Below are 25,684 nucleotides of genomic sequence, written 5' to 3'. Positions count from 1 at the left end.
CGTGGACTGGCCAGTCAAATAAGCTTATTAATAAATATGTATTATCAGTGCAATTTTCAATGCCCTGGACTAAAGGCTTTATGCAATTCAAATTCCTGTTACATCTTATTGGAAGTGGCACAGTATTTAGTACCTTGGCCAGCTAGAGAAAGGAAAGAGAGCAATGCAAATTAGTGATAAATTGTGTATTGTGTTTCTGAATTCAAATAAATTCTGATCGTTTTACATCTAAAATGGGATGTTTTAATACATTGAAAACTTTTTTTCCCCAATCTGTCCCAAAAGTTTTCTCCAGCTCCGACCTTTCTGACGTTTTCATTAATGTAACTCCCAGCCACCAAGGAATCCAGCGGAAAATCAATTCAGCTTGCACATCTAATTATGTGTTTTCCCTCCAACCTGCCGTGCAATTCATTCCAAAGTTCATTTATGTAATATTCCAAAGAGGATTAAAAAAAAGGTCATCCTTTAATTTCTCAGCTCGCACGGTTAGGTATGATCGAAGCCCATTTTTGTTTTGTTAAGTCTTCAGGGGAAGTGACTTTGTCACAAGGAAATCTAGAGCCGAGTTATGCCCGAAAAGAATTCCAAATGTGGGACTTGGCCTGAAGTGGACATAATTTCTGTTTAAGCAAAATGGTTCCGAAATGACTGGAATAGCAGCAGCCACTTATTGGATACATTGTAAGTGGATACATAACTGGATACATTATATCCAGTGATACAAGGTGGATGATATGAAACATTGTTGCCTTTATTCGTATTGTTGCAAAATAATCGTTACATTTGTGTCTGGCGTATTTAAAAAAAGAGAACCAGACGATTCTGAAGACCAATTACATTTTGTATCATGCAGAGAAGTGATTTCAGCATGACTGTAAAGACATTAACAGTTTGGGCAGTTGGACACAATGAAACCCGAGATTAGTAACAATGTTGTCAGAAATTAAATTTTAAAAAAGTAATGCCTGTTCCCCAAAATAAACTGATTTCAATGTTATTCTTTACTAAAGGACTCTGTAGAACTCTTTCCACAATATCCTATTCACCTACACGGTTATGCTCTGTCCCTTCAAAAACAGAGAAATCTACTCATTTTTGAAGGTGATTTGAATATATATCTCTTAACTATAAAGAGGTCAACAATATGAATTCCAGAGTAACAAGAAAATGTGCACGTATGCATTAGATTAATATGGCTTCTCTATAGATAATAATCTTTAAAAAAAACTGCCAGGCAATTTACAGTGTAAGGATCATTAAATTTAAAAAAAAGACTATTTCCTATTTTACATGTGCAAATGATCTGGGTGTGTCCCTTTCTGCAGCCAGAGCTTGGCATGTTGGATTGAGTGTCCCTGACACAAGCTGACACACGACCCAATACGAACCAATGTGTCTGCACTATTTGCTCAACAACACCGCGACCCATTCAACTCTGCAAAAAAAAACCTGTTTACATAGTTTCAAGAAACAACGAGTGGCAGAAACAAAAGGTACAAAGCCGTGCCGTTTTGTCGCAATAGTTTCTTCAAGTTATTCTCTATTCTTGGTGGTGTGTGTGTGTGTGTGTGAGGAGGATCCTACACGCCACCGTTTTAACTCCTGGACATTCGGTCTATCTCTCGAAAGCCCTTTCTGAAGGTAAAGGAAGCTTCCACTCACCTCGGTTTTGGTGATGCGATGTCTTGCTAGCTTGACGACGGCGAAATTGCCTTTGCCTAAAGTGCGCTCGATATCATAAAAACCCACCCGGACCGGACCCCGATGCAATTTGCTCGGACAATCCGCCATGACCATGCTGGGAGCCGGTGTGAGGCAACTACACACATATACACACACTAACACGCCGCACACACATCATTAAAAAAATAAGTTAATTTTTCTCTTTTTTTTAAAAAAAGGGGAGGGGAGGGAATCGGGCCAGGTGATATCAGGACAAGAAGGTGGGAGAGGAGGTGAGGTGGGGGGGGGGGGGTGGGGGAAGAAAATAAAAAGGGAAAGGGAAGGAGGGAAAGCTCTCGTCAAACCCGAGCTAGGAGACAACAAAAGGAAAAAAATAAAGCTACAAGGTCCCGGTCGTTGCAGGAGGCATCATGTTATCCTGGCTGACGCATATTGACGTAAAAACTCCAGGGTAATATGTGCAGAAGGCGGGGTCTGAAGCCTTCTCACTGCCCTGCGAATCCGTCTCCACGGCAACCCTATCCACCTTTTACGTCAGAAGCAGCCGCTTCTATTCTGGAGCTTGTCAATCTGAAGTCCAAATGCTGCCACCAGTACTGCTCCACATGTGCCCAGAGGATCAACCCCTGCTGCAAATGACAGGGAGTTTCTGCCTTTTATTTTTGCAGTCTCTTCTGGGGGATTTTTTTTTGACCAGAAATTCCCCCCCCCCCCCCCCAAAGAACCAAATGTGCATTCACACACAAACACAAAACAGAGTTGCAGACTTTCATCTTTTAAAGTAACTTGCTTGTTGGATTTTTTTTAATGATTTCTTCTTCTTCTTAGGCAGTCCCTCGGAACCGAGGATGACTTGCTTCCACATTAAAAATCAGTTCTCAGGTGTCCAATGCGGGACCTGCAGTCTCTGTCACAGGTGGGGCAGACGGTGGTTGAAGGGGCGGGTGGGTGGGGTGCTTGGGTTGACGTGCGCTGCTTGCGCTGCTTGCGCTTGGCTTCCGCTTGCTCCCGGCGAAGAGACTCGAGGTGTTCGGCGCCTTCCCGGATGCTTCTCCTCCACTTTGTGCGGTCTTGGGCCAGGGATTCCCAGGTGTCAGTGGGGATGTTGCACTTTTTCAAGGAGGCTTTGAGGGTGTCCTTGAAGCGTTTCCTCAGCCCACCTGGGGCTCTCTTGCCGTGCCGGAGCTCCGAGTAGAGCGCTTGTTTTGGGAGTCTCATTTCGGGCATGTGGACAATGTGACCCGTCCATCAGAACTGATCAAGCGTGGTCAAAGCTTCGATGCTGGGGGTGTTGGCCTGAGCAAGAACACTGACGTTGGTGCGTCTATCCTGCCAATGAATTTGCAGGATCTTGCGGAGGCAGTGTTGGTGGTACCTCTCCAGTGCTTTCAGGTGCCTGCTGTACATGGTCCATGTCTCTGAGGCATACAGGAGGGCGGGTATCACTGCTGCTCTTTGGACCATGAACTTAGTGCCAGGTTTGAGGTCCTGGTCTTCAAACACTCTCTTCCTCAGGTGACCGAAGGCTGCACTGGCACACTGAAGGCAGTGTTGGACTTCGTCATCGATGTCTGCCCTTGTTGACAGTAGGTTCCCGAGGTATGGAAAGTGGTCCAAGTTGTCCAAGGCCTTGTCATGGATTTTGATAATCGGGGGGCAGTACTGTGTGGCGGGGGCAGGTTGGTAGAGGACCTTTGTCTTACAGATGTTTAGTGTAAGGCCCATGCTCTTGTATGCTTTGGTGAAGGTGTTGACGATGGTTTGGGGTTCGACCTCCTAGTGTGCGCAGACGCAAGCGTCGTCTGCATACTGTAATTTGACGACAGAGGATGGGACGATCTTGGATCTGGACTGGAGGCAACGGAGGTTGAACAGTTTTCCATTTATTCTGTAAATTAGCTCCACTCCAGCAGGGAGCTTACTGAGGGTGAGATGGAGCATTGCAGCAAGGAAGATTGAGAAGAGCGTTGGTGCGATGACACAGCCTTGCTTGACCCCAGTTCGTACGTGAATTGGGTCTGTGGTGGAACCGTTGGTCAGGATCACGGCTTGCATGTCGTCGTGAAGCAGGCGGAGGATAGTGACAAACTTTTGAGGGCAGCGAAATTTGAGGAGGACACTCCATAATCCCTCACGATTGACGGTGTCGAAGGCCTTTGTGAGGTCAAAGAAGGCCAAGTACAGCAGTTGGTGCTGTTCCCTGCATTTCTCTTGTAATTGACGTGCAGTGAAGATCATGTCCATTGTGCCCCTTAGTGGGCGGAATCCGCATTGCGACTCTGGGAAGAGCTCTTCGGCCACTGGGAGAAGGCGATTGAGGAGGATTCTTGCGATGACTTTCCCTGTGGCAGACAGCAGGGAAACTCCTCTGTAATTACCGCAATCGGACTTGTCACCTTTCTTGAAGATGGTCACAATTACGGCGTCTCTGAGATCCCCTGGCATGCTCTCCTCCTTCGAGATAAGAGAAATGAGTTCATGAATTCGCACCAGTAGTGCTTCTCCGCCATGCTTTAGTGCCTCGGCGGGGATTCCATCTGCTCCTGAGGCCTTGTTGTTCTTCAGTTGTCGGATGGCCTTTTCAACCTCATGCCGGGCTGGGGTTGTGCTGAGATGGTGGTGGGTAGCATGCTGCGGGATGAAGTTGAGGACACTCGCGTCGAAGATTTACAACAGCGAGTAAGCTCAAAAATCTAGAGTCAAACAGCTCCCCCCCCTGCCCCCCCCCCCCCTCCCACACACACACACGCACACACACAATATGAAGTGCACGTGGTGGAGAGGTGGCACTGATGTAAGGGATGTGGACATCATCAAGGCCAGCATTTATTGCCCATCCCTAATTGCCCTCAAGGTGAGGCACCTTCTTGAATACAACTGAGTGACTTGCGAGGCCATTTAAGAGTCAACCACGTTGCTGTGGGTCTGGAGTCACATATAGGCCAGACGATTTCTTTCCCTAAATGGGTTTTAATGACAAATCCAGTAGTTTCATGGTCACCATTCCAGCTTGATTTAATTAATTGAATTTAATTTCCCAAGCTGAACTCATAATCTCCAGATTGTTTGTCCAGGCCTCTGGATTACTAGCCCAGTAACCTAACCACTATGCTACCGTACTCTGTATGTGAGTGGGCTACATTGCCCTTTGTATTGCTGACTGTGGCTGTGTATCTTTTTTTACTTGGAAACTTAAAATCGTAGCCGATCAGATCAGTAAAACTTGGTCGTTGGATTAGAAGCGCTTTTTTGCCTATGGATTCAATGTAAATTCAGCCTAATGGGTCTGCCAATAACATGCTTCATTTAAGAGGGCAGTGCAGTAGAGAGCTGATAAAATCAACTCCATTGTGCCAAAAATGTTTAATTTAAATGATCAAACAGAAAGGCATATTCAGATAAGCTTGGTTAAACCTAAAATAAAATGACCTTAATAAGGGATTTGATCTCCGAGAGTTCATCATTCTCGTTTTTGATTGCAAGTAATAACATGTCTAATGTACACAACTTAATAAAACAAAAGAATGTTATCAAATTGTGCAAAACACACACATTTTCTTACATCATGGTACAATACAAAATCCATGATATATTATAGGTTACAGGGAGATATATACACTAAGGTTCAAACAGAAGGTACATATTTCGTACGGTCTCTAAAACAAGATTAACTGCGCATTCATTTCATTGTTGCTTGGCTGGCACTTCTGTGCACAAAATGGCTGCAACGTTGCACAACAATAACAACAACAACTTGCATTTATATAGTGCCTTTAATGTAGTAAAATGTCACAGGAGCGATTATCATACAAAATTTGACACCAAGCCACATAAGGAGATGTTAGGGCAGATGACCATAAGTTTGGTCAAAGAGGTAGGTTTCAAGGAACGTCTTAAAGGAGGAAGGAAAGGTAGAGAGGCGAAGAGGTTTAGGGAGCAAATGGGAGAAGTTTAGGAAGCTTAGGACCTCGGCAGTAGAAGGCATGGCCGCCGATGGTGGAGCGATTAAAATCAGCGACGCGTGAGAGGCCAGAATTGGAGTAACTGCACTTTAAAGTAATTCATTGTATGTAAAGAGCCTTGGCATATTTTTGAGAGATGGGACATGGTGCAAGTTCTTCCTTTGTGCTAGCGACATCATAAAGTTAGTGGGAAGATTTCCTATGTTCACCATTTCTGATAAAATCATACATGAACTCTAAAGCAACGCGTTTACGATTTCACCATTGAGAAAACCTCCCTGGTTACTATCAGAGAAATCTTCCTGATAGTTCTGTGATGTTGCTAATGCATAGCAGCCAAAGGAAAATTCCCGCGGAGTTATATGCATTTGGATGGTAATATTCACTGACACAGGGCTGTGACCATTTCTTGGAAGAGGGCTGAGGTGAGTCGGTGATTGGGTGGTAAGGGGTGGGAAACAGTAAGCATATGGAGCGCTAGATTTGTGCGGTGCATGGTCCCTGTGGGACTTGTGGGGAAGGGGAAGTGCTAGGAACCAAGATTCCTTTGGCTCTGGGACCTCATGGGGGAGAGGTTTCTGTGGGAGAAGTCACAGACAGTTCCTGCTCATATCAGTAAACATTTACGGTACAGATAGCAATGGACAGATCTAAAATAGTTTGAGTGGAAATATAACTTTTGAACTGACCTAGCAGCAGGACCCATCTAAATATTTTGTTCTGAATATAGCATCCAATGTAAAACCACAGCAGACATAACTAGTCTGAGGCTATCTTTATCTTCACTATTAGAGTTCTTGCAGCAAAACCTACATACAGCAGTGTATGGCAACAGGAGTGTCATTGGACAACCAAGAAATCTGTCTTGCGTTAAAGCCTTTAACATCAGGGAAATTTTAAGAGTGAGATTTATCATTAAAAAGAGTTAGATGGAATGCAAGGCCATTTTATAGAAAGCTGTGTTTATTTTTGAAAGTAGGTTTATATCTTTAACCAAAATGAATGAGTTTTACTCTGAGTAAATGAGACACGGTAGGTCTGCCTTTAAGTACATAAATGTATTTCCTTCACGCAGTCGGGTTCAATATATCCTTCAAGCCACCTTCCCAATTATGTCACGAGCGAGTTCTAGAAGTGGATTGCAGTGAGATCATAAGGTAATTGACCACATGCTGATATATTGAGTGATATAAAGATTTTTTTTAAATATGTGAGAGACTTGAGGTATTTTCAGTGAGATTGTGAGAACAGTTCACAAAAGGTGGAACTGTTTACTCGAGTGGTAGATCTGCTTAAAATGATATCCACTTTATCCTGTGTTTCTGCAAATGTGTCTAGACATGTCAAGCTATATTCATCCACCGCACGCTCTTTGAAGTCAGCAGTAAAGAGCACATCCCAATATAAGGGACTTAAGAATTATGATTAACTTTAAAATCCATATGTTAGTGATGTGACGTGGTGATTCAAAGCAGTGTGTGATGGCGGGGTTGGATAGGACTAGGCTCATTCATTAGCTTGGCATATGGCAAGTTCCCAATTTTGGCTGTGCTGTCAAGATGTAGGTAGTGAGCATATCCTTGATCGTTTTCTATGGGAAAAGCAGAATACTGAAGAAGGGTCATCCTCTTGCACACTTCCTAGCGGGAGGATTACAGCAGCATTGGATTGGGCCTCGGAGCAGGTGGTCTACCAGCTCTCTCAGACAGGGGCTGGCATGTGGTCCAAGGAGACCTAACGAAAGGGGGAGAAAATAAAACGAATAGCAAGCAGAGAAAACTGCCCCACTTTAGTCCCCAGTTATTTTTTCAGAATAAAAAGTTGGCTGGCAAATCAATGCTTCTGACATCGTTTGAGGATTTAGTTGGGAGTTGCAACTCATCCCAGTAGTGTGATGCAGTTGAATTAATGTCAGAAGAGATGGTCATTAATTTAGGAGATGTTGTAATTAATTTAATGATGTTATTATTTCAAATGCGCACATTAATTCATCTCCCTCATATATCGCCTTCAAGCCAGCTTCCCAAGCACAGTACTGTACCAGTATTTAATGTTTAAACAAAATATTAAAAAATATAAACAGAAAAATTCAAAATAATATTCAGGTTAATCGTCTGATTCATTCAGGTTAGGTCTGTGTCAATACACCAGTTTTCAATGTTGGTGTGTGGCAATGGTGGGACATGCTTTTTTAAGGTGAGTAAAAAAAAATCCTAAGATGCTGGTCTACACTTGCCGTCAATCCAACCAGTATCATTTAGGTGTGAATGCAAATGTTCTTGAGGAGCCCTTTGATATAATGCATCGACCTGCTAAAAAAGTGGCATGGTTCAGTAGATCATGCTGAACCTTGTTCTTGTTCCTTGTGTTCAAATCCCTCCATGGTCTCGCCCTTCCCTATCTCCATAATCTCCTCCAGCCCCACAACTCTCCGAGATATTTGTGCTCCTCTAATTCTGGCCTCTTGCGCAACCCCGATTTTAATCGCTCCACCGTTGGCGGTCGTCCCTTCAGCTGCCTGGGCCCTAAGCTCTGGAATTCCCTTCCTAAACATTTCCGCCTCTCTACCTCTCCTCCTTTAAGATGCTCCTTAAAACCTATCGCTTTGACCTAATATCTCCTTATGTGGCTCGGTGTCAAATTTTGTTTGATAACACTCCTGTGATGCACCTTGGGATGTTTTACTATGTTAAATATGCTAGATAAATACAAGTTATGGTTGTTGTAATTGGTCTCAGATACAGCAGGGGTGTTACAATTGGACTCAGTTACATTTTCCTATCTTGACCACCGTGCCCGCCCCCCCACCCCCCCTCCTCCTGCCCACCTCCCCCCAACACATACTTTTGTTGAGGACAGGATTGGCTATGGTTGTGAGGCTCTTCTCAATGGTGGAACAGCCAGCCAATGCTCACTCTCTAGGCTAACACTTGGCCAAGGTGGTACGAGTGCTCATGGGACCATATCCCAGCATGAATTAAGAGAAAATATGAGAAAATCACCGGGGGTGGAAATTACTACAGAAATCCGTGAACACAATCGTGTAAATGTTAAGAGACTCTCCTCCTGGCTTGGAGTCGCGCTCGAATACTGGAATATCAGAAGTGTCACAAATTGGGTACGCTGTTTCAATTCTCGATCTGCACTCTGTGTCAGGAGTGGTGTCTCCAAAAGGTTACCCCCGTGTTTCTGTATTTACACACCACCTGCATGTGTTCTGAATGAAAGTCTTTGCTGAGTCGTTCAGTATATTCAAGGCTGAGATCGATAGATTTTTGGACTCTAGGGGAATCAAGGGATATGGGGATCGAGTGAGAAAGTGGAGTTGAGGTTGAAGATCAGCCATGCTCTTAATGAATGGCGGAGCAGGCTTGAGGTGGCCGTATGGCCTAATCCTGCTCCTATTTCTTATGTTAAGGTACATGTGAGTGCTCAGGAGGCAGATGCTGACTGGCTACCTTCAGTAGCAGCCAGCACATTGGGAAGGCAAGTAAGTCTTGATTAGTTCTCCGTTACTGCTAAAGAGATCTCAGAAGGAGGTCACTTCCTGAGCCAAGCAATAGTGACTTGAGAAATGACACTGCTGGCAAAGATTTATGTGTCTGGGTGTTCTGCAATGTAGTAGTAGAAGGGGAAATGGAAGAAGTAGCCACCGTCAATGGCACTGGTTCTGTATAATCCATTCCAAATTCTTTAATAGCTCCTCAGACAGGTCATGAAACATTTTCTTATTGAATCTAAGGGGGTAATTTTAACCCCCAAGAACAGATGGATTTGGGTCGAGTGGGAAGTTAAAATTTTTAAAATTTCAAATCCGCCTCGAATCCGCCCACTTCCGTTTTTAGCAGAGGCGGGACGGGGGGCAGGGGTGGGGGGGGCAATGTCCCCATTAAGCTGCGTGGTCTGGAGATCCCGCGCAGGCTGCTCACGGACTTTTCAATGTAAATAAGAACACATGCGCAAAAAATTGAACGGTCCACGCAGCCAGGTAAAGAGCCCGCGCACCAAAAAAAAATTACAGGGTACATTGGTTGGTGTGGGGGTGGGGGGGGGGGCGAAGGGGTGACCAATCTGTTGCCAGGAGGCGGCTCACTCATTTAAATATTTTAATGAGGCTGCGTGCCTCAGATTTGATCTCTCTTCCAACTTTAGCGCTGGTTGGCCGGGTTTCCCGGGCCTTGGGAAACCCGGCAGCTAAAGGGAGGTGAGGACTGCTGCGTGGATGAGGCAAGTGCTTTTCCAGCACTGCTTTTGGGCCAGGAGGAGCAGGAGTGCTCCCCCCCCAGCCCCCCAAGTTAACCTGCATCCCTCCCGTGATCGGACCCATTACCCCCCCATGCCGACTGCCCGCCCTGCGATCACTGACCCCCCAAACCCCACATCTCTGACCCCCTGTGATCACCTCCCGAACCTCCAAACCATGCTGTACCCACCGACCCCCTCTCGATCTCCACCCCGAGGAGATTGAAATCTACCTACTCCTGGGCTGCAGCCTCTTCTGCAGTGTTCCCCCGCCCAAAAGGAAACCAAGAATGTCAATGAGGCTGGCTTCCAGCCAAGGAACCTGTTTAAAAAAAACACAGCTGGGAAATCCTGCCCCTGTAAATATCGGGGCCTAAATCTCTATAAGCTGTGTGTATGCCAGACCAGTGTATGTAAATCCTGCGGGTGACTGTCTCTTCAGAACACTGGATGCATTTATACACCTTCCATTCTGGAAGGGACAAACAGTGGCACAGAACAGTAGCAATATTTTTTAATTGGGAATCTTTTGGTGTCCTTATTTACTTGCCTTAGAGGGGGTGCCACGAAGGTTCACTAGATTGATTCCAGGGATGAGAGGGCTGTCCTATGAGGAGAGATTGAGTAGATTGAGTCCATACTCTCTGGAGTTTAGAAGAATGAGAGGTGATCTCATTGAAACATATAAAATTCTGAAGGGGATTGACATAATAGATGTTGAGAGGTTGTTTCCCCTGGCTGGAGAGTCTAAAACTAGGGGGCATAGTCTCAGGATAAGGGGTCGGCCATTTAGGACCGAGATGAGGAGGAATTTCTTCACTCAGAGGGATGAGAATCTTTGGAATTCTCTGCCCCAAAGTGCTGTGGATGCTCAGACGTGGAGTATATTCAAGGCTGAGATCGATAGATTTTTGGATTCCAGAAGAATTAAGGGCTATGGAGATCGGGCAGGAAAATGGAGTTGAGGTCAAAGATCAGCCATGATCTTATTGAATGGTGGAGCAGGCGCCAAGGGCCATATGACCTAGTCCTGCTCCTAATTCTTATGTTCTTACAAGTCTAGTTACTGAATCAAGACATAATACATATTCCCGCAATATATGCAAGAAAGCAATAATGGACAAGAGGAATCCATGAGCTATCTATGCCTGGGAATAACATGCTGGTAGTAACAGACACCACGAATAACAGCATCAGTGTAAGTAGCTTTATGGGTTTGCCTTAAAACATGTCTAACGTCCGTGGCCCAGAGACAGAGCAGCCGCGTACGCCATGCGCAAAGTTGGACTGTCCATCACTTCACAGCAGGTGCATACACAATATTGGTGACGGGGGTCTGGGATTTTTAATGTCTCTAAAGTGCCCAGAAAGAATGTTGAGAGCAAGAGGCACACATCAAAAAATGTATTTGTATTCCAATTACAACTTTGGCATGTAACGTGGCAGTCATTCATTTACTTACATGCAAGGCGCAGCATATGAAAGATATGTTACCGTGTGACACACGAGACAGTGAAATACACTGCACAACACAAACCCGACTGATACACAGGAGAATAGCCTTATGTGTGGCTTATTCTTTACACTGTGAAGAAAGTAGACAAGCGGTTTAAAAAAAGTACATACACACTCCTGGTGCTAAACAATAAACCTATTTTTATTTGAAAACAATCAGTTCGTAACACAAAACATCGCTGATATAGTATTAAGAAAGTCTTCTTTTCAATTTTCTTCTGTCGTCAAGGTGTTGACTCTTACTGGGGTACAGTTCCACAACTACCAGCAACCCTCCAATCCAGTACCTTACCCAGCCATTGTTCATGTGTGAACCTAGGGAATGAAAAAGAAAAGAAAGACGAGCACCTTTCACAACCTCAGGACGTCCCAAAGTACCTTACAGCCAGTGAAGTACTTTCGAAGTGTAGTCACCGTTGTAATGTAGGAAACGCGGCAGCCAATTTGCGAACAGCCAGCTCCCACGATGAGTGTCGAGATGGAGGGGTATCACAGTCAAACCAATCCAATCCTCACCCGACGTTCACTCACTCACTCGCACTTTGCAGCAGAAGTCAGGATTGGGAAACCTGGTGGAGTTTACTCCTCGCTAGCATTTGATGGCCGAGGCCAGTTTATTGTGCAAATTTGTTACCATTGTTAAAATATAGAACTTGAATTTACTCCTTCGGGACATCCCAAAGTGCTTCACAGCCAATTAATTATTTTTGACGTGTAGTCGCTGTTGTTTTGTAGGCAAATGCAGCAATCAGTTTGCACAGAGCAAAATCCCACAAAAAAAATGAGATAAATGATCAGTTATTCTATTTTGGTGGCACTGGTGGCAGCCACAACTCCTCTGCTCTTCAACCAATGCCATCTCTTATATCTGTTGGATCAGTAGCTCAGTTTTAACATCTCATCAGTATACCTCCTACAAGACCTGGAGTAGGGCTTGAAACCCACGACCTTCTAACACAGAGACACAAAGAGGCAAGCTAAGCTCAGATAGTTTAGCACAGACCAGAGATACAACTCAGGACCTTTGGGTGTATGTGACTTAATACCTCACCACTTGATGCATATATTCACCAAAGCATTTAGGGGGGGGGGGAAGGAAAGTGATTCGTTACCATTTTCATTAAAATGCCAATCCTCTGCAGCACACTCACAAACTGGATTCTCTGCCAAACGCTTTCAACCGCAGGCAGCTGCTTTGCAGTAAAATCTCGTTTGTAATGTTCCAGCTTTACTTCAAATGCTCGGCAACATTTTTTTGCTTCTCCTGGCTGCTCAGTAACATGGTTCCAGGTGTGGTACATTATCCAGTGTTCTGGGTCTCGAAACACTGACCTCTCTCTAATTTGATCTCTACTGACGGTTTTTTTGTGCTTTGAGTTAAGTGCCCCTCCTGGAAAATTGCTTAATGGCGAGGATGAAGTAATCAGAGAAAGAAGAAAGAAAGCAGCTTGTCATCAGCCATAACGAGACTCCAATATGATACACAGGATTTCTCTCATCTTAAGCACTATGCACAAACTTCTGTTTCTCACTATTCTTTTTTTGAGTTTTATTTTTTCCATTTGCCCCTTTTCTCCGCTCCTCTCTTGCAAACACTGGTTCTTGCTGGGATGCATTTCCACAGGGACTCTCTAGTACTAGGCCCAATAGTTCTCCTACCAAAACAATCACAGGTCTCCAAATAGCAATCGATCGTCCTTTGAGAGGTGGTACGGTGCGATAGAAATCCAGATCTGTCTTTTATTTCCAAGTGCCCATAATTCAAGTAGGAAGCCTAAATGTTGTCAGGCTATTTGACTGTGGCGGCATCACAGCCAAGCTCGATCCTATCCTCATCTGACGTGCACGTGCATATCATCCAGCAGGTGTTATAAAAGAGGATTGGCCTTTATTACAAGAGGATTTGAGTATAAGAGTAAAGATTATATAGGGCCCTGGTGAGACCACACCTGGAGTATTGTGTACAGTTTTGGTCTCCTTACCTAAGGAAGGATATACTTGCCATAGAGGGAGTGCAACGAAGGTTCACCAGACTGGCTCCTGGAATGGGGGGATTGTCCTATGAGGAGAGATTGAGTAGACTAATCCTATATTCTCTAGAGTTTAGAAGAATGAGAGGTGATCTCATTGAAACATACAAAATTCTTACAGGGCTTGACAGGGTAGATACAGGGAGGATGTTTCCCCTGGCTGGGGAGTCTAGAACCAGGGGTCACAGTCTCAGAATAAGGTGTCGGCCATTTAGGACTGAGATGAGGAGAAATTTCTTCACTCAGAGGGTGGTGAATCTTTGGAATTCTCTACCCCAGAGGGCTGTGGAAGCTCAGTCACTGAATATATTCAAGACAGAGATCGATAGATTTTTGAATATTAAGGGAATCAAGGGATATGGGGATAGTGCAGGAAAGTAGAGATGGGGTAGAAGATCAGCCATGAATGGTGGAGCAGACTCAAAGGGCCAAATGGCCAACTCCTGCTGCTATTTCTTATGATCTTATGTTCTAATAGTGATCAGGGGAGGCAACCCACTCGAACTTTCCCGCTCCCTATCCTGTGATGCTGAGGGCAATAGTGTTCTGCTATCAGCCCGCTGACAGTAGTTAAGTCGCCACGGACCAGGACTCAAAACACAGGACCTTCCTCATCATCGTCATTTGATAGCACACCAACCAACCGAGCCAAAGGGGAAACTGCATGATTGAAGTACTGAAAATTATACTTTTTTAAAGGACAGATTAGAGCTCGGTGCTACAGTGCAGTCGAGTGCAGGATAGACCCTGCCGCTCCTGCAGCGAGTTCCTGATCTCAGCTGTGCAATCACGGGTAAATAGGAGGCTGCTCACTTTGGCACTCGGAGGCCAGTTATTCAGAATTGTCCCTGTGTGCCTCCTAGTGGCCAGCTATAAAGCACGTCTACTGCGGTCTGAAAGTTGTATCTGGCTCATCCTATCGGCCAGGATAATATGACGCACTGGCGGATTCCAAAGCTGAGTGGAAAAAATAAAAAATAAAATATCACATTGAACAAACGAGTGCACTAATAATCCCCAACATCAGTCTCCAGGGTCATCCACAAGTCATTTTGTAAGACTCACATATCATCCCTCTGTACCACGAACACTGTACCTCGTATACTGTACACTACGACTGTCATATATAGCAAAGAACAATTGCAGTATTTAATAGAACGTATAATTTCCAATTAAAAGGCACTGCCACATGCTGACGTACTAGTGCCGCTGGCACAGAATGGTAGTGCATCATTTCTCACCAGCCTATCAGGGGGAGATCTGTCCCCGGGTGGAGGGAGGAGCAATTACAAAGAAACATAGAAGACAGGAGCAGGAGTAGGCCATTTGGCCCCTCGAGCCCGCTCCGTCGTTTAATGAGATCATGGCTGATCATCCAAATTCGGTACCCTGTCCCTGCTTTCTCCCCATATCCCTTGATCCCTTTAGCCTCAAGAAATATATCCAACTCCTTCTTGAATATATTTAATGAATTGGCCTCAACTGCCCTGTGTGGTAGAGAATTCCACAGGTTCACCACTCTCTGGGTGAAGAAATTCCCCCTCATCTCAGTCCTAAATGGCTTACCCCTTATCCTTAGACCGTGACCCCTGGTTCTGGACTCCCCCGCCATCGGGAACATCCTTCCTGCATCTAGTCTGTCTAGTCCTGTTAGAATTTTATAGAATTAGAGGGATTCTCGGTTCATATATCCAGCACCTCCCTGTATAAGACCAGAATGTCAGCCTCCCAGTGAACAGAGTGTTTGCTGTTTACAGTCAGAGAACAATGCATGATGTAGAGGCACGTAAAACAGCAGGAGCAACAACAGGAGGTTAGCAAACAGGAGATGGGGAACAACTAGATACTTACATTTTAATTCATTATTTCTTTAATTACTTTATGTTATCCCAAACCAAGAGTTCCATCACAGACCCCGCCGACATCTAGTACACATGACCCACGCTCGTTTATAAAATATAAAATGTAATGTTGGTTGTGATCCCAAGACATGATGCCATAATAAATAGGCTGAGTATGAAGGACACAGATGTGAAAACATTTAAGTTCAGCAGATTTTTCGTTCCACCATCTGAAATATAAAATGGATTGAAGTTTTTGCAGAAGCTTGTCAATGTGTTTCGTCTTTCGGATGAGACATTAAACCAAGGCCCCGTCTGCTCTCTCAGGTGGACGTAAAAGATCCCATGGCACTATTTCAAAGAAGAGCAGGGGAGTTATCCCCGGTGTCCTGGGCAATATTTGTCCCTCAATCAACATCACTAAAAACAGATTATCTGGTCATTATCACTTTGCTGTTTGTGGGAGCTTGCTGTGCACAAATTGACTGCCGCGTTTCCTACATTACAACAGTGACTCCACTTCAAATAGCATGTCATTGGCTGTAAAGTGCTTTGGGACGTTTGGTGGTCGTGAAAGGCGCTATAGAAATGCACGTCTTTCTTTCTTTGTGTTGATTAACTTTAAATAATTATTATATTTACATTCCTCTTCCCCCCCCACCATTTTAACCTTCCCCCACCTCCAATTCTATGACAGGAGACAAAAATTGTGAGTCTCAGGTGTTTTGCAATATCACTCTGTGGACCGGTCACGGAAGGAGCGTTAATCGCGGCCAGAAATCCTTCCACCACTTCATACAGTTCCCCAAAGGGAACAGTGTGAAGGCACGTACGACGACTCTGTGGACAATGGGAGGTGGGTGAAAGGGGCCTAGTTTGTTTTACTCCCCCCACCCTCTCAATGTTCTTTTCTCTAACTCCCCCCCCCACCCCCACATTGATAAAGCTTTCACTGCAGTGCCTTCATCCTTTCGATGAAACAGTAAGCCAAGTTCCCATCTGCCTCTGTAGGCGGACGTTTAAAATCATATAGCACTAGAGGAGGGGGTTTATCCTGATCACAGAATCACAGAAACCCCACAGTGCAGATAGAGGCCATTTCGGCCCATCGAGCCTGCACCGACACATATCCCACCCGATCCCCGTAACCCCTACACCAACACATATCCCACCCTATCCCCGTAACCCCACGTATTTAATCCCCCTAACACTAAGGGTCAATTTATCATAGCCAATCAACCTAACCCGCACATCTTTGGACTGTGGGAGGAAACCGGAGCACCCGGAGAAAACCCACGCAAACATGGGGAGAATGTGCAAACTCCACACAGACAGTCGCCCGAGGCTGGATTCGAACCCGGGTCCCTGGCGCTGTGAGGCAACAGTGCTAACCACTATGACACCGTGTCCTGGGCCAACCCTCTTCTCTCAACCAATACCACCAAGAAAGAAGTCCAACTGCTCATTCATCTCACTGTTGTTTGTGGGAAGTTGCTGCACAGAATTTCTGTTGTGGTTGCCTACATAACAACAGTTCCTGCCCTCCAAAAACTGATCGTTGTGTAAAGTACTTTGAGATAATTTGATGATACACTCACGCTCTGTAAAAATACAAGTGCTTATTTTCTTCTCCCAACAAATAGCTGTGGTTAACTGCACGAAGAGTCTTGCCTGCCACCCAGCACTGTGTGACGGAGAGTATTGTCTACTTCTGGGCCACCCTTTGGTAAGCATTCCCAAACCCAACAATTATCACATTGGAGAATGCAGCTTTATCGCAACGTGTCTTAAAATAGGAAATGAGAAGTAGGCCACAGAGACGGAGGACCAGTTTAAATGGACCCCGCCTGGATTCTGAATTTACCTGAAATAATGAGTAACTAGTGACCTTTACAAAGGAGGTAACTCCTTAGAAACTATTTCACTGTGAACATTTTTAAATACAATAGATCATCTTGACATTAGTAGCTGATCATCTTCCACAAACATTCCTGTGCTTTTGCTTAATATTTAACATAAACTTACAATTTATTTGTCTCCTTAGAAAGGTAGAGCATATGTGACGGAGTTCCCCCCCCCCCATTATCTCTCTTCCCTTTGCACTGATTGATGCTGGGATATGGTCCTGTAGGTGCTGGCCTCTATCTACGACCTCACCCAGGTGTCCATTCTTCAGGTGTGTGACTAGATAGTGAGTGCTAGAGTGAAAATCTAGGCTGACACTCCAGTGCAGTGCTGAGGGAGCGCTGCACTGTCAGAGGTGCCGTCTTTCAGATGAGACGTTAAACCGAGGCCCCGTCTGCTCTCTCAGGTTGACGTAAAAGATCCCCCGGCACTATTTCGAAGAAGAGCAGGGGAGTTATCACCGGTGTCTCGGCCAATATTTATCCCTCAATCAACATAACAAAAACAGGTTATCTGGTCATTAACACATTGCTTGTGTTTGTGGGAGCTTGCTGTGTACAAATTGGCTGCCGCATTTCCTACAGTACAACAGTGACTACACTTCAAAGATACTTCATTGGCTGCAAAGCGCTTTGGGACGTCCTGAGGATGTGAAAGGTGCTATATAAATGCAAGTCTTTCTTTCTATTCTATCCCAGGGGTGATGTAACTGAGGATGATTCTGTCTTCACCCAATATACACACACGTGCACTCTCTAGCAGAGGCTCGTTATCAGGAGTGAGAAGCCTGGCTGATAGCTTCCCTCCTTAACCCAAGGATACAGAGAACAGAGAAAGTCTAACCAACTCCCCTCGACATTCAATGGCATTACCATCTCCGAATCTCCTACCATCAACATCTTGGGGGTCACCATTCACCAGAAACTTAACTGGACCAGTTGGACATCCCGGCTGAAAACATGTGCTCCAGAACTAGCCGTGCCTCTAGCCAAGCTATTCCAGTACAGCTACAACACTGGCATCTACCCGACAATGTGGAAAATTGTCCCGGTATATCCTGTCCACAAAAAGCAGGACAAATCCAATCTGGCCAATTACAGTCCCATCAGTCTACTCTCAATCATCAGCAAAGTGATGGAAGGTGTTAAGCTGTGGCTTAGTGGATAGCATGCTCGCCTTTGAGTCAGAAATTTGTGGGTTCAAGTCCCACTCCAGAGACTTGAGCCCCACTAACTATAGGAAGAAAAACGTAGGATGATATTCATGGGCATAATCACATTCTCATTACTTTAGTGAGAGAACAATGCATGGATGTTAACAAGCACCTCTGACATAGAAGAACATACCAAGGCATCTCAGAGGCATGAAGGGAGAAAAAAAATAATGCCATGCCAAATAAGGAGGGATTAGGAGACGTGATCAAAAGCTTGGTCAAAGAGGTGGGTTTTAAGGAGTGTCTTAAAAGAAAAGTTAAGGGGTTTAGGGAAGGGATCCCAGAGATTTGGATCTAGGTGACTGACCTCAACAAATGAAAATGTCTGGGCTTAGAATGTAAATCAATTAGTTCAAAACATACTTGACCTCGTTCTCACCAATCTACCTGTCACAGATGCAGCTGTCCATGAAAGTATTGGTAGGAGTGACCACCGCACAGTCCTTGTGGAGACGAAGTCCCACCTTCACACTGAGGACACTCTCCATCCTGTTGTGTGGCACTAACACCGTGCTGAATGGAATAGATTCAGAACAGATCTAGCAGCTCAAAACTGGGCATCCATGAGGCGCTGTGGACCATCAGCAGCAGCAGAATTGTATTCCACCACAATCTGTAACTTCATGGCCCAGCATATCCCTCATTCTACCATTACCATTAAGGCAGGAGACCAACCCTGGCTCAATGAGGAGTGTAGAAGAGCATGCCAGGAGCAGCACCAGGTGTACCTAAAAATGAAATGCCAACCTGTGAAGCTACAATACAGGACTACATGTATGCTAAACAGTGGAAGCAGCATGCTATAGACAGAGCTAAGCAATCCCACAACCAACAGAGCAGATCAAAGCTCTGCAGTCCTGCCACATCCAGTCATGAATGGTGGTGGACAATTAAACAGCTGACGGGAGGAGGAGGCTCCATGAACATCCTCATCCTCAATGATGGGGAAGCCCAGCACGCGAGTGCAAAAGACAAGGCTGAAGCATTCGCAACCATCTTCAGCCAGAAGTGCCAACTGGATGATCCATCTCGGCCTCCTCCTGAGGTCCCCACCATCACAGAAGCCAGTCTTCAGCCAATTCGATTCATTCCACGTGATATCAAGAATCGGCTGAACGCCCTGGATACAGCAAAGGCTATGGGTCCCAACAACATCGTGCTGAAGACTTGTCCTCCAGAACTAGCCGCACCTCTAGCCAAGCTGTTCCAGTACAGCTACATCACTGACATCTAACCGAGAATGTGGAAAATTGCCCAGGATTGACATCAAGGCAGCATTTGACCAAGTGTGGTATCAAGGAGTCCTGGTAAAATTGAATTCAATGAGAATCAGGGGGAAAACTCTCCACTGGCTGGACTCGTACCTAGCACAAAGGAAAGTGGTTGTTGGAGGTCAATCATCTCAGCCCCAGGACATCGCTGCAGGAGTTCTTCAGGGTAGTTTCCTAGGCCAAACCATCTTCAGCTGCTTCATTGATGACCTTCCCTCCATCATAAGGCCAGACATGGGGATGGCTGCTGATGATTGCAGAGTTCAGTTCCATTCGCAACTCCCCAGATAATGAAGCAGTCCGTGCCCGCACGCAGCAAGACCTGGACAACATTCAGGCTTCGGCTGATAAATGGCAAGTAACATTCGCGCCACACGAGACGAGTGCCAGGCAATGACTATCTCCAACAAGAGAGAGTCTAACCACCTCCCCTTGACATCCAACGGCATTACCATCGCCAAATCCCCCACCATCAACATCCTGGGGGTCACCATTGACCAGAAATGTAACTGGACCAGCCACATAAATACTGTGGCTACAAGAGCAGGTCAGAGGCTGGGTATTCTGCGGCGAGTGTCTCACCTCCTGACTCCCCAAAGTCTTTCCACCATCTACAAGGCACAAGTCAGGAGTGTGATGGAATACTCTCCACTTGCCTGGATGAGTGCAGCTCCAACAACACTCAAGAAGCTCGACACCATCCAGGACAAAGCAACCCGCTTGATCGGCACCCCATCCACCACCTTAAACCTTCACTCCCTCCACCACCGATGCACCGTGGCTGCAGTGTGTACCATCTTGAAGATGCACAGCAGCAACTCGCCAATGCTTCTTTGGCAGCACATCCCAATCCCGCGACCTCTACCATCTAGAAGGACAAGGGCAGCAGACGCATCACCACTTCCAAGTTTCTCTCCAAGTCACACACCATCCTGACTTGGAAATATATCGCCGTTCTTTCATCGTCGCTGGGTCAATATCCTGGAACTCCCTCCCTAACTGCACTGTGGGAGTACCTTCATCACACTGAGTGTAGCGGTTTAAGAAGGCGGCTCACCACCACCTTCTCAAGGGCAATTAGGGATGGGCAATAAATGCTGGTCTTGCCAGTGACGCCCACATCCCGTGAATGAATAAAAAAAACACACAATTGTAGTATTCCAACTGCAGCCCTGGCTGAAAGCAGTTTACCTCGCATAGACCGAGGATCAACACTGGGACCTTCTGGTCTGTATGGTTCAGTGTCACACTAGGCAGTGCCTCCACACAGTGCCTGCACCCACTAAGCCATCAGGGGAGCTGTGACAGTGACTTCGAGAGCCATCTTAAAGTGATAGAGAATACGTAATGAGGCCCGGTGACTTCCTAAAAGATAAAGCATCCTCTGACATTGGGTGCCTACCTCATGCGCATCTGATGCAGATGCCCTTGCTCACAATGGAGTATAAATGGCACAACTTCACTCTGTAAGCATGCGGATGCTGAGCCCGCATTACAGCACTGGATTTCAACAAAGATAAGGTGTGAGTGCAGAACAGACTAGAATATGGTGTTGAGATACCGCGGCAAACGTGGGAGTCGAGACCAGAGCTAGTAAAACAGAACAGCTTTTTATTTCAGCCTCATGGCAAAACAGGAACTGGAAGAGCCCGCGCCTGACTTAAATACTCCCCAGACAGGAAGTGCTCCCGGCAGCCTGTCCCTGTGGGAAACAAGTTGCTGGATGAAAGGGCCCCCGGTTGGGGGCGTCTGCTTAAACTGTCCGTACTGCCGTGAGCGGATTGTGTCCAGTGGTGGCGTGTCGCCACAGAGCTCCCCCCAGAATCCGCTTAGGAGGAGTGGATGAGTCGTGACGGTGGTCTGATGGTTCTGCCGCAGCGGCTCTGCGTGATCGCCGGTCTAGTTGGTGGGGCCTGGCGGTTCGCCGCCGGCTGTGCTGGCTTGCTGGCGGGACGGCCTCTAGTTGGAGGCCGGGCCACGGGGACCTGTTCCCCTGGTTCTGTGTGTGCTGGTTTGAGCCGGTCGATGGAGACTGTCTCGACCCTGTCGCCGAGTCGCAGCTTGAAGACCTTGTCCCCGGTTTGTAGTACTTCGTACGGTCCGTCGTACGGGGGTCGCAGGGGTCCGCGGTGCGCGTCGTGTCGCACGAAGACGAAGCGCGCCTGCTGTAAATTTGGCGGAACGTGAGGTGCGAGTTCGCCGTGTCGGTTGACCGGAGGTGGGGCGAACTGCTGAGCGGAAGAGAAAAAGTTGAGCCGCTGCTGGTCGGCCGACCAAGGCGTGGTAGCCTCCGGAAGGAATTCGCCTGGGACGCGCAGCGGTTGTCCGTAGACTAACTCCGCTGCCGAGGACTGGAGGTCTTCTTTGACCGCGGTGCGTAGGCCTAGTAGTACCCACGGTAGGCGGTCAGTCCAGGTACTGTCCTGCAGGCCGGCGCGGAGTGAGGCCTTGAGTGACCGGTGGAAGCGTTCACAAAGCCCGTTGGCCTGCGGGTGGTACGCCGTGGTTCGGTGGAGCGTCACACCGAGGTTGCGTGCTATGGCCGTCCAGAGTTCGGAGGTGAACTGGGCGCCTCTGTCGGAGGTTATGTCGGCCGGTACGCCGAACCTCGCTACCCAGGTGTTAACGAACGCCCTGGCGATGTCGGCTGTGGTGGTGGAGGTCAGCGGCACTGCCTCAGGCCAGCGTGTGTAGCGGTCGACCATCGTGAGGAGATAAGTCTGGCCTTGCGATGGCGGCAGGGGCCCGACGATGTCGACGTGTACGTGGTCGAAGCGGCGGCTGGGTACCTCGAAGTCTCCCAGGGGTGCTTTTGTATGCCGTTGTACCTTAGCCCGTTGGCAGGCGAGGCAGGAGGTGGCCCAAGTCCGAACATCTCTGCTGAGGCCGCGCCAGACGAAACGCTGGGAGAGGAGTTTGACGGACGCGCGGGAACCCGGGTGGGAGAGCCCGTGGAGCGCGTCGAAGACGCGGCGGCGCCAGGTTTCAGGGACGACCAGCCTGGGTTGGCTGAGTGTGATGTCGCAAGTAACTGCCGTGGCTTTGGGCCCGTGCGCGACCTTGGCTAGGCGTAGCACTGGCAGGCTGGTAGCCGCCGAGAGGAGGTCTGGGTCCGTGAGCTGGGCCGCTGCTAGTTGCGCGTAGTCGACCGCGAGGTGATTCGCGCAGATGGTGGGACGGGAAAGGCAGTCGGCGACAACGTTGTCTCTATCGGAGATGTGCTGGATGTCCGTGGTAAACTCGGACACGGCCGCGAGCTGGCGTTGCTGCCGCGCGGACCAGGGTTCGGTGTGCTTGGCCATCGCGTATGTGAGTGGCTTGTGGTCCACGTACGCGGTGAAGGGGCGGCCTTCCAGGAGGAACCTGAAATGGCGGACCGACAGGTGGAGCTCGAGAAGCTCGCGGTCGAAAGTGGAGTATTTGACCTCCGGGGGGCGCAGTTGGTGGCTGTAGAAGGCAAGTGGCTGCCACGCGCCATTAACCCACTGCTCGAACACGGCCCCGACCGCGTGGTCGGAGGCGTCGGTGGTGAGCGCAACCTGGGCGTCGGCCCTCGGGTGCGCGAGCAGAGTGGCGTCGGCGAGCGCGTTTTTGGTGGCATCGAAGGCGGCTGACGTGTCAGTGGTCCAGGCTACAGCCATCTTGCCGGATTTACCTCGGAGGGAGTCGTATAGGGGCTTCATGAGGGCTGCAGCTCTGGGGATGAACCTGTTGTAGAAGTTCACCATCCCGAGGAACTCCTGGAGGCCCTTGATGGTTGTGGGGTGGGGGAACTGCTGGACGGCCTGCACCTTGTTGGGCAGGGGGATGGCCCCAGCAGGGGTGATGTGGTGACCGAGAAAATCGATCTCGGTTAGGCCGAATTGGCACTTCGCCGGGCTGAGGATGAGCCCGTGTTGGGCTAGGCGCCCGAACAGGACGCGAAGGTGTTCGAAGTGTTCCTGTTTGGAGGAGCTGGCCACGAGAATGTTGTCTAGATAGACGAATAGGAAGTTCAGGTCCCGCAGTACCGAGTCCATAAGGCGCTGGAAAGCCTGGGCTGCATTCTTGAGGCCGAAGGGCATCCTCAGGAACTCGAACAGGCCGAATGGGGTGATGACGGCCGTTTTGGGGATGTCCGCGGGGTGTACGGGGACTTGGTGGTAACCGCGCACCAGGTCGACTTTGGAAAAGACGGTTCGTCCGGCCAGTCGGACCGAGAAGTCCTGGATGTGAGGCACCGGGTATCGGTCGGGGGTGGTGGCGTCGTTAAGGCGGCGGTAGTCCCCACAAGGGCGCCAGCCTCCGCCGGGCTTAGGGGCGATGTGGAGGGGCGAGGCCCAGGGGCTGCTGGAGCGGCGGATGATGCCGAGTTGTTCCATGGTGGTGAACTCGGCCCGCGCGATTTCCAGCTTGGCCGGGTTGAGCCTGCGGGCGTGGGCAGAAACTGGAGGGCCGGTGGTGGGGATATAGTGCTCCACCCCGTGTTTGGCGGCTTTGGCCAAAAAGGTCGGGTTGGTGAGGGCGGGAAACTCGGCTAGGAGTGCCGAGTAGTCATCCATGGCCCTGGCGAGGCAGTAGGTCGTCAGGCCGGGCGAACGGTCCGGGGTAAAGGCGCCGGGGATGGTGGCCATAGTGTTGGCGTCGACGAGGCGGTGCCTCGGAATGTCGACAAGGAGGCCGTGGGCGCGTAGGAAGTCGGCGCCGATGAGTGGGCAGAGGACCTCGGCGGTGAGGAACTCCCAGCGGTAGCGGCGGCCCGCGAGGTCGAGCGTGACCATGCGGGTGCCATATGTGCGGATGTCCGAGCCATTGGCGGCGGCCAGCGTGATACCTCGTGTGCCGCATTGGATTTCGAGGGCGGAGGCGGGGGTGATGCTGTGCTGGGCCCCTGTGTTGCACAGAAATCGGCGGTTGGTTCTGTCGTCAGTGACGTACAGTAAAGGCCCCTTTTGCCCCACGGCCATCGCGGGGGCCGGTGCGGGGGGGGAATTGAAGGTACACGGTGGCGTGCAGCGTTGGGCCTTAGAGCCAAACCAGGTGTGGTAGCAACAGTGGCCCGGAGTGGTAGGGCGGGCGGGCCTGGTGGGCCGGGGAGACCGCGTGGTCGTTGCCGCGAGGTCGGGCGTGACGTCGCGCGCGGACTGTGCAGAGAGCAGCCGGTCGGCCTTTCCTGCTATGTCATTCAGGTCCGTGGAGCCGGACTCCACAATGAGCGGGCGGATGCTGGCGGGAAGCTGCCGAATGAAAAGCGTGCGAAAGAGGGCGCCGGGGGGCTTGTCGTCCGCGAGGGACAGCATGTGGGAAAGCAGGTCTGATGGTGAAGCGTCACCGAGACCGGGGAGGTCAAGGAGTTGGCAGTGGCGCTGGTAAGAGGACGTTTGAAATTTTTTAAGGAGCGCAGCCTTCAGATGTTCGTACTTGCCAGTCTGTGGTGGGTCCTGCAGCGCTGTCCAAACTTTGGGGACGGTAGCGTACGTGAGCGAGGAGACGAGGTAGTCGTACTTTGTGGTGTCGCCTGTGATGCCTTTCAGCCGGAATCTGGACTCGGCTTGAACGAACCAGGCTTTGGCCAAGTTTTCCCAAAAGTCTGGTAATTTAACCGTGACTGCGTTTATATCCGCCATGCTAGCTTAGGATTCGTCCTGAGCGTCGGGGTCACCAGTGTTGAGATACCACGGCAAACGTGGGAGTCGAGACCAGAGCTAGTAAAACAGAAGAGCTTTTTATTTCAGCCTCATGGCAAAACAGGAACTGGAAAAGCCCGCGCCTGACTTAAATACTCCCCAGACAGGAAGTGCTCCCGGCAGCCTGTCCCTGTGGGAAACAAGTTGCTGGATGAAAGGGCCCCCGGTTGGGGGCATCTGCTTAAACTGTCCGTACCGCCGTGAGCGGATTGTGGCCAGTGGTGGCGTGTCGCCACAATGGTCAAATTTGCTTATACCAGAGATTTTACTGAGGGTGATCATTTACAGATGTCCAAACTGAATCTGGCTGCAGCTGATGACGCTAACTGAAGAAAGAAAGAGCTCGCTCTTAT

At 48.4% G+C, this 25,684-nt stretch overlaps 1 protein-coding gene across 2 annotated transcripts in view; it reads right to left on the bottom strand.

Moving 5' to 3' along the window:
* Positions 1 to 2,150, bottom strand: part of LOC147100317 (serine/threonine-protein kinase SIK2-like) — a 169,597-nt gene extending 167,447 nt beyond the window's left edge. For both annotated transcript variants that reach the window (XM_085967881.1, XM_085967882.1), the window contains exon 1: positions 1,666 to 2,150. In XM_085967881.1, the coding sequence (XP_085824007.1) occupies positions 1,666 to 1,800 (135 nt within the window). In that variant the 5' untranslated portion in view covers positions 1,801 to 2,150. The remainder of the gene's footprint in view (positions 1 to 1,665) is intronic.
* Between the last annotated feature and the right edge of the window lie 23,534 nt (positions 2,151 to 25,684).

Source organism: Somniosus microcephalus, chromosome 26 (assembly GCF_052327205.1).
Source record: "Somniosus microcephalus isolate GS21.2 chromosome 26, FLI_Smic_1.0, whole genome shotgun sequence".
Classification (NCBI taxonomy): Eukaryota; Metazoa; Chordata; class Chondrichthyes; order Squaliformes; family Somniosidae; genus Somniosus; species Somniosus microcephalus.
The sequence above is the reverse complement of the archived record's forward strand: the minus strand, read 5'-3'. Positions and strand labels throughout refer to the sequence as shown.